Raw genomic sequence first — 12,009 nt, forward strand, 5'->3', positions numbered from 1 at the left:
AATAATCTAAAATGAAACAATAGAATAAATGAATACCATGTTAGGTCATGCGTGTGTGCGCATGTCCCTTCGTGGCTGTACGTCTGTGCGCATGCGCCGTGTGAAGGTAACGCTTTGACCACGTAGATAGTCGGCTGCAGTAAAGCATCAGGATTTGTGAATAAAACAGTTGTAGTAAACAAATTAACGGCCGCCAATTAGTAGCAACGGGCTTTTAAAAAAATGGCGAGGTACTTGAGGCCACCGAATACATCTCTCTTCGTTCGAAACATCGCCGACGACTCCAGGTATGTTGTTATTTTAACCCTGCAGGCGCGTATATAAGCATGGTTAGGCTAACATAATGCTAGCTAGTTAGTTAGCAAACATGACCACAGTGGCTAACTGATGTCAACTTTACGAGTGATCCCAATCAGGGTTGGACAAAAAAGGCGTGGTAGTCATTTTTAACCGAATAATGCTCTCCAGATAACTGCTTACAAGATATAATTAAACACATTCCCCCTGCCCGCATTAGGCTAAAGGCTAGGCTAACACCAAGGCTAACAAGAAGCTGAGAGAGTGTTGTTGCAGGTGACGTCAACGTCACTCCCCCAAACAAACAAGTTGTTTTTTAGTTTATGGACGTAAATCAGTAATCTAGCGCGACTACAATTCTTGTGTGTGTGTGTGTGTGAGAAGTACGTTACGTGCATCTTGAACAGCATGTCTAATTTTCACCAGTCTATTTTTATTTTAGCCACCAGCGTCAACCTATCTTCAAACTTAACTACGCGCCCTGTTTAGTCAGTAGCAAGTTAGAAATGAATGTAACGTTAACGTTACCTAATGGTAGCAGACAACAGACATGCGCCGACAGACACCAGTAAAATGTCAAACTGAGATTACTGTCCATTTTAATGTGGAAAACGTAATAAAGAGAATACAAAGTGCTTTATTAAACGGGAAATACTTTTGTTAAAAAATAATGTCCATTAACACAACCCTGTATTGTATGTTGATATCTTTATAAGTATATTTATTTTCTCACTTTACAGTAAGAACGTGCTACTTACTCAAAAACCTTGGATTTAGAACTTTGATCTACGTTATATTGCTGCACTATACTCTCCTGTACTGTTATATAGATGTATTATATTATGTTATTTTTTACCATAACGTTACTGCACCTTATACTCTCTCTCACTTTTTCATAACGTACCATATTATACTATACTATGTTAATGTTTCATTGACCCTTGCAATATATTCTATTATATAAAGACTCTGCTGCTGTTAATCACACCAGCGACACTTTATCAGCACTTTGTCCCGTGCAGTGTCCAAAAGCTCTGTATAGTTTATATTTTTTATTCTATTTTAGTTTATGTAGCTCTTATTTATTTCTGTTACTTTCTATACTTTGTGGTGTTTCTGTTGTTCTGCTGCAACAACTGAATTTCCATGATGGGGATCAATAAGGTCAATCTATCTTATCTTAACTTAGTGTGGGCTTGTTGCCTGGTAACAGTGTCCAAATCGTTCAATTACCTTGACTGCAATTTGTGACATCACAATCGAAATCTTGACACATTTGACAAATCTTCACATTTTACTTATTAATGACTTTCATATTTATTTGGAATTGCAAAGATTTCTTAAAAATGAACTGTTTTGTTTGCTGTTATTAATGAAACAGAAATTATACAATGTTAAAGTGTTCACCCAAATCACAAAAGACTCACTCACTCAAGAGGTATATGACCATGCAGATAGTTTGGTATTTCATTTCCAATGAGTTTTGAGCTATCCATCTCTGAAACTCATATTACCACCCCAATATGTGAATGTAATTTTGTGCTCAATGAAAAAATACATGTGAAAAAAGCAAAGTAACACAGAAGAGTTTTCAGTCAGTTTTGTACAGAAGAAATGGTTCCCAATAATTTATGTGCATAATTCCCCTTGTGATTGAAAGTTCACCTTTGTTTTCCCCACCAAACAGTATCACACTTTGATAAGTATTTCTGTTACATTACCAGTGCTTTTGAAATGTAACTGTAATAAATTCAGCCAAGCGGCGGCCATTTTCTAACCTCTGACTTTGCCACCTCTCTTAATACATGCCATTTCTAGCTTGTATGGCTGCTGTAGGTCTGTGAAGTAGGCTGGCTGGGTTTTTATTTGTACTATTGCACCTTTTTGAAGAAACTTCCTTCTGAAGTGGCAGAGTAATTTGATTTGTCTGCAATTAAGTATTGTCACATGCTGTGCTGGCACCGTCTCTTGTGCATACCTTGCACAATTGGCTCCAGCTAAATTCATATGACAGCCAGCAGAATAAATGTGCTTATTTCATGACACTTTAGGCCAGAGGATTTACGACGTGAGTTTGGTCGTTATGGGCCTATTGTAGATGTCTACATTCCACTTGACTTCTATACACGGCGGGCAAGAGGATTTGCTTACATTCAATATCCTTTATTCTTTTTCATTTTCATTTGGAAATGGTGTTTTCACAGAGGGATTGTAAAGCATTAAATCTCTTATTTTTTTTGGTTGCGGTTGGTTCAGTGACACCTCGCCTGACAATGGCAATGTGTTTTTTCTAATGTAATTCTATTTTCTAAGAATTATTTGTTTCTAATACTTGTTGTATTCAGATTAAAACTTATTCCTAACCAATATTTCTTCTGTTGTTGCCTTAGAATGGTAAAGATACAGTTCTGGAGATCCCACACCAAAGAAAGTTGAAAGGCGGTTGTAGAGTAGATTCAAGCCAAAGACACCCAGGCGACAAGCAATAGTGGAATTGGGAAAATAAAGAGAGAGCAAAAGCATGAAGATACAAAGAGGAGAAAAGAGAGCACCCAGGCTTCCATTTGTCTACCAAAGGGAGGAAAAGCAAAGTGTTTATTGGGCAAAGACAAGCAGGAAACCTCAAGTTCTTCTGCCAAGACAATAAAGATCAAGCTGAAGGTCAAAGGTCAAGCATGTTAAAGGTAACAAGTCAAACATTTTGTATCCTACCAAATCTGATCACCATCAATATTTGTCTTGTCTTAAATTTGAGATCACAAATGGGCCCATTGATTCAGTTTTGTTGTTTATTTGCAGACTAAAGACAATTCATTTTCTCACTTATGTTTCTGAAATAACTGATCAAATAGTTGTGTTTCATAGACTTTAGCTGTCAACCTGTGTTGCAGCCTTTTTGTTGTTGTTTTTTTTAGATTGCTGTGCATGTGTGCAACCTTCTCTGTCCCAACTTTCCAAATTACAAAATAAAAGGCCTTAACAATACAGCACGTTTGAAGATGTCCGGGATGCAGAGGACGCTCTTCACAACCTGGACCATAAATGGGTTTGTGGGCGTCAAATCGAGATCCAGTTCGCCCAGGGGGACAGAAAAAGTATGAACAATTTGTATTCCTATCTAAGCAGAAATGCATTTAACTTCTGTAAAGCCTCATTCAGCATTGTTTTGTAAATATGGAGTTTATAATCACCCAACGTTCTAATGTAAGTTTTTCCATCAAGCCCCTAATCAGATGAAGACCAAGGAGCGGCATTCCCCTCGCAGCTCCTCCCGCTACGACGATGAGCGGGATAGCCGCCGAAGGCGATCCCGGAGCCGCAGCTATGATCGACGCAGGTCCCGGAGCCCCTCCTACGAGCGTCGTCCTCGGAGGTCTGAGAGCCCCAGAGAGTGAGTGGTTGGCAACTTTGTTTTTATTGCACTTCCAATAACTTAAATCACTTAACGAAAACTTAAAAACAAAAAAAACTTAGTTCAATTCTGTTTCACTTTGTAGTAGGACCTATGATTTCTGTTGTTGCAAAGCTGAGTTTTATCACTTAATCAACAATCAATGAATTATGCTGCGTTCATGCCACTTGGGAATAACAGGGACCGCCCCCGTGATTACGTTGTTTTTCCGACTGCCGGCGTTCACATGGTCGGGATGCGTGTTCTTCTTCTGTTATATTGCCGTTTGGCATAACAACTTGTTGCATGACTGCTACCAACGGTTGCCCGTAGCCGAGAGCATCAGGTGTGTGAAAACATGGAGGCCACAATAACAAAAGATTTGCTGCTGTTTTCTTATGCAAGCATCCAAACAGCACATAGACAGGTGTTTGTTTGTGTTATCTGCAGGACAACCAACGGGAAAAGACAGATAAGGTGTTGTTTTTTTTTTTTATACATAGGCCTATTTATGAATAATTTCTTGGCAGAGGCATTTGTCCACAATAAACAGTTTATTGTCATTGAAATATGTTAAGTGAACCAAAGTCGCCTACATCAAACGTCAGTTGTCAACAACGCGTCGCCAACTGGGAAACTCGGTTAGCAAAATCTAGCCCAAGTTTCCCACCTTTGATTCCCACAGGAAGTGACATGAATGATGACGTTTTCACTCGGAAAAATGTTTTTCCGATGTCTATGAAGGCAGCGTTGGTCACAGAGTGACAGCCCTGTCCTAATTACTACCCACCTGTGTTTAGTAATCACCACCCACCTGTGTGGGGTAATTAGGGCTTGGTATCAAAGATCAATACTTTTTAAATACAGATGTGAGCAAATGTGTCTCTAGCATCAAAAAGTTGGCATCAGATTTCATGAAAGATCTGAACAAAGAAAAAGTAAACCAGTCAGATCTAAATCTGGAAACTTTTCAAACCGCATACTATATTTAATGTGGGCCAAGTTTTTGTTGATGCATTGTTGTTATTTGCGTTTTATCTACATACGGACCGGGGCCTCTTTCTACAGTAGCCCAGAATGGACAAACCAAACACTGGCTCTTCGACCGCTTCAATTGGTTGCAGTCTGTAACTGCCACTCAGTCCTACGCACTGAACAAACTTTGGTAGTGGGAAAATAATGTTTTTTTGTACGAGTACTGAAATGACGTTATCATATTGGCTCCGGTATCAAATATTTTAAATACCCAACCCTAGTAGTGTTTTAAAGTAAATCCAACTGTGACTTACACAAATGCACAACTTATGTTTCACTTTCCTTAACGTTGCAAGATAGGGAATTTGTGCTGCATTCATGTGGTGTCAGAATAATCAGAAAAATGTGTTCCCGCCTGGGAAAGTTCACACTGCATCAGCATTGTGAGAAAGGGCATGTCATGGTGGTGGTCTGTGCTCTGAGTGCCCTTCTAGTTCAGACTATTTTAGCCTCTGGAGCTGGTATAAACCAGTTGGGTCTGTAAAAGAGCAGGAGGTCATACACTGCCATAGTACAATAACTCATTGTTCTCTTATCTTAAATAGAAGTCCTTAATAGTATCTAAGTTACACCCTGAAAAACTTCAGTCTCTGTTCTCTCTACAGATCTCGGTCCTACAGTCGACACAGACGGAGCAGAAGCCATGAAAATGACAAGTAGGCTAATTCATCATTTTGTAGTATGTAAAATAAGCAAGGAGAATGGTACTATTCTAAACTTTATAATGCACAATTTTCTGTATCAATAAGTTATGTCCATCCACCAGGTACAGAGGTCCTCCTCGTGACAACCACAGGACACGTCATGAACCAGGCTCACGTAGCCACTCGGCATCCCGCTCCCCTTCAACCTCCAGGCCCATGCCCAAAGGTAAAAAGAGCCAGTCCAGGTCCCACAGCCCGGCTGAAGATTTCCATCCAACCTCCAGCTCCCAGAAACAGCCTGTGGGACGGTCTCCATCCCGCTCCTACTCCAGATCCATGTCCCGTTCCCGCTCTCGCTCTCGGTCCTGGGCTGGACGTAAGTCTGGAGGCCACTGACTGTCTGTTCCCCCAAAGTCCTGTTAATCTGTCTCTGTTCAGCTACGATAACTAGAGTGTTATGCTCTGTTTGCATTTGTTTATCATTACATTATGGAGTATGTTGCCAAAGGGGGAGAGATTTCTTTTAGCAAAAAAGGTTTTTGTTCTAAAGTAATTCATGAAAGCAGTTAATCCTGGAAACTATTTTTTTTTTTAAACTTGTGTAATGTGGGTTGCTGAAGGTGTAAAGTGTTAATTTGGCGTTGCCAATAATATTTTTGTACTTTGAGTTAGCAATGTTTAAGTTCAAACATTTCTTAATATGCCTATCTCCATTTGGCTCTATTGTTTGTGTATTATGTAAACATGAAATAAAAATTTCATTTAACTTCAGGTCCCGACTTACCAGTATTTACTAACTATGCTGTCCCCGCTATTATACAGCAAACTGTAATACTGTAGTGGCTGTAATTAGGGGCGCAACGATGTATGGAATGTAGTTAGTTGCTACTTAATTCTTTGTCCAGCATTTTGTGACAAGATTTAACTGCATTAATTTCTCATGTACTTTGTTCAGTGAGTGAATCAAAGTCAGTTGAATATTTTAAGTGTTCCTTAGTAATGTTTTCCTAGTTTTACTTGTATGCTTTGTCAATAAATAAATAAATACATTGCTTTTGTTCTTTTTAACACTTACTGCAACTAGGATTGCAAGGAATCAGACCCATAATTTGATACAATATCAATGATCACGAGTAGTATAGCATAGCCCAAGAATAAAATGACTGTTTGCAGTAAAATACTCAAGCACAGACAAAAATAGGGGGGAGGGAAAGGGATTTATTATTTTTGGTCAAATTTTGTCATCGATTCACAGATTGCATTCTTTTACACACCAATTGTTACTAATCTTAAACAGGGCATTTTCTTTTCATCTTTAGTGACATTTATCAGGGGGACAAATTAAAAGCCAATTCATTACACATTTAAAATTTAGAATAAAAGGAGACTGCCATGAATGACTCAATCAGAGCAAGAAAGAAACTTCACATGAACAACCAATAGTAACTAAAACCTAAACAGCATGGGGCCAAGTTCAGTTGTCAGCTGGCGGAAGAACAGCTGAGAATTGAAGATGGTGTGATGATAACATTTGGTAAATTTGTAGCATTGCCACCTAATGAAAATAGTCAGTTTCAGCATGGATTTCAACTTAGGCACAAACAGGTCAACTCAAAATTAAAAGCATCACGCTTACATAACTTAAGCACATTCACAACTCGAATTCATACATAGGCAAGTCTCCTCCAGGATCCAATTGATATTTTGCAGTCTTACTTAATTTGCCCGTAGCATATTTCACCCTACACTGCATAATACAAAACAATAAAAAACATGTGCAAGATCTCTGGAAAGATTACAGTGCAGGGGTTCTGAGAAATGCAATAGGCATTTTTTTAACAAAAATATTCTTCAGTATTGAAGTCAAGACATTGAAGTCAAGACATGTCCTTAGCATGTCTTATACATTCAGTGCTATTTACTAAAAATACTTTTGTCAGACAGGCCTCAAACTCAGCCTGCAAATGTACATATGCTACAAGTACTTTTTTTACATTTCATTATTTACATGGCTCTTGAACACTAACAAGCTCTCATACTTTGTTTTGTCATCTTTAAGCTGGCCAAAAACCACACCAATTCTGCAAGGGGAAAGCAAAAAGAGCCTCAGAGGATTGAATCACAAAAATAGAGAATCCATAGGGAGATAGTCAATTACGCTTCCATCATTTCAATAGCATCCTGGCCTGTAACTTATTAACACTAGTCTGATTGCAGTGCAAGAGGGTAAACAAGAGGCAGAGGCAAGAGGCATAGAGTTATGGGATGGTCAACCACTGAGACCTATTTTGTAAACATAACACCAGCCTCATGCCTCATGTTGAGTCCCTGGGGTCACTTCGCTTCAGAAACCTCCCTCAGCTCTGCCTTACCTTGCTTACAAATGCATGCAGCCAACAACAGGACCATGACAGAGAGAAAGTGAAACTTAACAGTCACACAGCTAAGCCTGGCCCTCTTCCACGTGTTAAAGCTGCAGCGTTGTCCTGAAAAGGCTGAGACTGGGGAGCAATAACAGCACTGATTGAACGATGAACAGTTAGAAGTGACTTTGGGGACCCTGACCCATTCACCACTCGGGCTGGCAAGGTAAAGTGGCAATGGCAATAATGCCGACCACACACACGATGTCCAAAACAGAGAAGGAAAAAAAATAAAGAAAAAGAAATACAGCAATAACATTGCTTTGGTTACACACAGCACTTCATACATCTTTCAACCACAACAATAAAGGACTTGTACAAAATAATGCTATGATAGAGCGTTATGGGCCTCAGACAAGTTAAACTCCTATAGTGCATGTGCGCACAGCGCAATAAAAAAAGAAAGAAGTACAGGAGTCAACCGTCCAAGGCCTGTGTGCCATGGTCTCTTTTTACCCTTCAGTTTGAGGTTATACTTTGACCTGTACTGTACACCGTATTACCTCCAGTCAGATAGCTTTTTTCCCTGCAGAATTGCAGTTGAGTGTCTTTTCCATCCCAAACAAGGATTGTGATCCATACAAAAAAAAAAAAAAAAAAGTGGGTCCTAGTCAAAAAACAATTGCTACAAATGCGAGTTTGCTTTAGCACCTTAAGCTTTAAGGAGGCGACCATAAAGGCTTATCATGAAACTAAAAATAAAGCATGTCTGTCCACAGAAATGGACTGTAAAAGTGATGGGAATTTACCTGACCTATACTATAACCCTTGTTTGGGAGGGAAAAAGGCACACTCAATCTGCTTTGACAGCCAACATTAAAAAGAACAAAACAGAAGTAGAAAGGATATCCAGTTTGTCATTAGTCACAGAAACTGACTCCACTAAAAAGGCATTACCGACCAGCAAGGCTCCAAGGCTGTAATCTCGAAAAAATTGGTCTAAAAAATAGTGTTTAATAAACATTTTGCAGCAAACATTACTGCAAATGCCTCCTAACACAGTTCAATCTAAAAACAGCTTAAAAAGGATTACAGCACTGAGGTGTTCCTGGTGGGTGGGTGCCCTCAAAGAGTCGCAGTTTTTACATTGGATTTTCTTGTGGGTAGTGTGGGTATGCCTCTCAGGCCTGCACTTTGAGGAGACTCTTGAGCTGGAAGGCCATCATCTCCCTGTTGTCACAGGAGCCCATTGGGAAGGACACCCAGTGGCTGGGGGGTTTGGGCAACACACTAGGCAAGGGTGGCTCGCTGAACTTAGGCCCTGCATAGCTCGGACTTCCCTGTGTGGCCAGGAGCGTGTTCAGGTGGGACACTGCACCCTCCCAGTTGTGATCATAGTTGGTGGCAAAGCGATCAGAAGCATTCTTCTCTGCAGACGCGGCCTGCCGCGCCTCTGGAGACCTGTGGTATGTTGCGCCTTTGTCGCTCCGGCGGTGGCCATGATGATGAAGGCCACCTGCCCCGCCTGCAGAGTTTGCTGCTCCGTTCTGGTCACGGCTTCTCTGCTTAGCCCGGCCAAGTTGATGGTTCTTCTTGGGAAGCGGGCGCTCATGGTGGGAAACTGGAATGTTGTATCTCTCTCCACCTCCCATAATGCGTCTGCACTACGTGTCACCTGCGCGATGAGAATACAAGATTACTAAAAGTGCACGGAATTTCTGGTAATGTACTGCGATCCGCTCAATATTCCATTTATTAGCAGGGTAAAACTTGATTAGATAACCTAATCCCGCCATACAGCACGCACAGACTTGCACCACGTCTCAATGAAAACAAGCACAGAGGCTACGTGCAGAAACACCAGACAGCCCCGCCTGCGTCGCCCCTCCCCCCCACACACACACAACCAGGAGCAAAACAGCCCCAGCTCACCTCTTTGTTGTCAGAAAGTTGATGAAGTCTCTCCTCAATATTTCACCTCCAATCGGGTCCCAGTTCCTCGAAGTAGTTTTCTGTCTACTTCTCGCTGTACTTCTGTGTCCAGCAAGGTCTGAAGCTTTCATGTGCCAATGAGCGTAGTTTTCCCGTTGAGCCGAGCTGAACATCAATTCACCTCGGCACACGATGATCCAAGAAGCCGAAAACCTTTGGGGCAAGAAAAGGGTCAGTTAGAGATGCTGAATTTAGTTGGCCACCATAGCACTAATGTTGTAGGAGAGGACGTGTATTTTAGTGCGTCATTGCATCGAGCAGTGCAAATAAAATAAACTTTCAAATATCCTTTCGTTATAACATTGTCGTTATGTCAAAAAAAAAAAATCTAAAATGCTTAATACAACAAAAACGTTACATAAACAAACAGACTTTTGTTTGTGCACCTCTAGCTTGGCTTAACGTGAAGTGTAGCTAGTCGCTTTGTCCTGCCAAGTGGCTTTGTGTAGTTGAGTTTTAGGTTTAAAAAGCAGTTGGGGAAAAAATGTGATCGATGTGAATTGTGTTTAGAAACCCCCCTAACGCTATTACAGTCTCGGTTACACTGCTTTGGCACCACAACAAAACAAAGAAACGACGAGCTCAATATGGCGACGAGGCACAAACAAGGTTTTCTTACCGACTTCCTCAGGCTTGGGTGTTAAAAAGCCCTTCGTCCGGGAAAATATGCGATTAGCCTTTGCGACCCCTCGGCGGACTATGTAAGGAAGCACAGCAAGCTATATTTCCTACACATCTGCCACCCTTGAAGATTCGTTAGCTGTTGTGTGGTGTTAAAAGTAGCCCTATGACGCCACTTCTCTATCTCCCGACTCCGTCTGAATTGCAACAAAATGGAATCTACAGCAGATATATGTAGTTCGTTCTAACCCAGCTCTGACCAATCACGTACCGAGTACGAACCGTAAGGCCAATCACCGAAGAGACAGCCAGACGCATTCACGCCTGTTGCCAGACTGGTGACGTCAATCGCTGAACCTCCTCTCGTTTCCTTTGTTGGAGCTCGGGGTATTTCCTGAGCGAAGTGAGAAATTAACAGAAAACAACAACCAAAACAGTTCTGCTTTCACGTTATGTTACATAAGAAATACATTAACGCTTACATCGTATGAAGGTTTGGGGTAACAATATATTTAGTTTAGTGTTATGTAATGTCAGTCCTTCGTTCAAAACAAGGTAAACACGTCTAGAGTTTAGATTTATTGACGAGGCTACTTAGTACTTTTTCTGCTCTATTAAAACGGATTTTTTGTTCTACAGTTCCTGTGTGCGTAGGTTAAACCAAAGATTCTCTATACCCATAGCTATGGGTCAAACCTTTTGTGCTGCTTAGAAACAGCTGCAACAGGCTGTAATGATACACAACAGCTCTTGTCTATGAGCTGCCCATCCCCCATATCTCCTCTTCCCTCTTGCTAAAACTAGGATAAACCTTGACGGTTTTATTGAAACAGGTCATTTAGCCCTCTTATCACTTGTGCAAGATTAGTGAAATGAAAGTAGGAAAGGTCTTTTAATCAATATGTATAGCCTAAATATTGGTATATGCTTTTTATCGAATAAACATGGTGCAGTATGTTGTTACCACTCTTTGTGCCATAATCCAATGTGAGCTTTGATACAAAGGCCCAATTCAGAATTAAAATACTACCATATACTAATAGTAGCCTATCATGTAAACCTCTTTATACATATAAACTTCCTGATGTTATAAATCATGTGGACATGTTACTGGGGGTTATTAGGTGGGAACATTTCTTGCCTTGATGTTTTGTTGAATTAACCCAGAGCCACAACACCTCAAATGGTTTACAATGGACTCCAGTAGAGAGCAGATGTGTGTGGGGGGTTACTAAAAAAAATATCAGACTTGTAGCATTACAGGGCATACAAGGCAAGGCTTGTTTACCCCACAAGACAATTTAAAAGTTAAGACCATTTTTTTGCATTTTCTGATGTGGTAACTGAACTTCTGGATATTATCTGTGTTAGTTGGTTTTAAATCATTGTTTAAAGCTTAGAGTTTTGCCTCTGTGTCATTTGAGCCATTTTGATGCCTTGTTAATTTATTTGAATATTTTTCTCTTCTGTTGTCATTCAGCTTTTAGCCTTCATATATATATATATTTATTTTATTTATTTATTTTGTATTTTTTATTTGAAGTATTTTCTACTTTCTTACAGCACTTAATTCATGTTTGCTTTTGAATTCCCCCCCCTGCCCCTCCCCCCAGTCTTTATAAGGACAAGGTCATGTGGATGATACTATGCCCTTACAGTTGGTTTT

The 12,009-nt window shown here is 40.3% G+C and overlaps 2 protein-coding genes across 3 annotated transcripts; one reads left to right on the forward strand and one right to left on the reverse strand.

Annotated features, from left to right (window-relative positions):
• Nucleotides 1-69: 69 nt before the first annotated feature.
• Nucleotides 70-6,138, forward strand: srsf10a (serine and arginine rich splicing factor 10a). Of its 2 annotated transcripts, none has more exons than XM_028581358.1 (6): nt 70-287; nt 2,349-2,453; nt 3,289-3,392; nt 3,520-3,688; nt 5,329-5,379; nt 5,490-6,138. In XM_028581358.1, exons 1-6 carry the CDS (start codon nt 223-225, stop codon nt 5,761-5,763), a joined length of 768 nt encoding a protein of 255 aa, XP_028437159.1. In that variant the 5' UTR covers nt 70-222; the 3' UTR covers nt 5,764-6,138. The 2 variants fall into 2 exon arrangements, with proteins under 2 accessions (XP_028437159.1, XP_028437160.1); XM_028581359.1 differs by lacking the exon at nt 2,349-2,453 and adding an exon at nt 2,688-3,000 and having other exon boundaries at nt 3,297-3,392.
• A 427-nt stretch (nt 6,139-6,565) lies between these two features.
• pnrc2 (proline-rich nuclear receptor coactivator 2) lies at nt 6,566-10,557 on the reverse strand. Its single transcript, XM_028581471.1, has 3 exons — nt 10,342-10,557; nt 9,663-9,875; nt 6,566-9,405 (listed from the first exon to the last, which is right to left on the reverse strand). The coding sequence occupies exon 3, from the start codon at nt 9,380-9,382 to the stop codon at nt 8,912-8,914; it is 471 nt and encodes a 156-aa protein (XP_028437272.1). The 5' UTR covers nt 9,383-9,405; nt 9,663-9,875; nt 10,342-10,557; the 3' UTR covers nt 6,566-8,911.
• Between the last annotated feature and the right edge of the window lie 1,452 nt (nt 10,558-12,009).

The sequence above is a fragment of the Perca flavescens genome, chromosome 6 (genome assembly GCF_004354835.1).
Source record: "Perca flavescens isolate YP-PL-M2 chromosome 6, PFLA_1.0, whole genome shotgun sequence".
In the NCBI taxonomy this organism is placed as follows: domain Eukaryota; kingdom Metazoa; phylum Chordata; class Actinopteri; order Perciformes; family Percidae; genus Perca; species Perca flavescens.

Excerpts from the sequence above, each read along its gene's own strand:
- pnrc2 (XM_028581471.1), bottom strand. The coding sequence starts at position 9,382 with ATGGGAGGTGGAGAGAGATACAACATTCCAGTTTCCCACCATGAGCGC.
- srsf10a (XM_028581358.1), top strand. The coding sequence starts at position 223 with ATGGCGAGGTACTTGAGGCCACCGAATACATCTCTCTTCGTTCGAAAC. Across the intron at positions 3,393-3,519 it reads CGCCCAGGGGGACAGAAAAA|CCCCTAATCAGATGAAGACC; the intron begins GTATGAACAATT and ends TTTTCCATCAAG. Across the intron at positions 5,380-5,489 it reads AGAAGCCATGAAAATGACAA|GTACAGAGGTCCTCCTCGTG; the intron begins GTAGGCTAATTC and ends TCCATCCACCAG.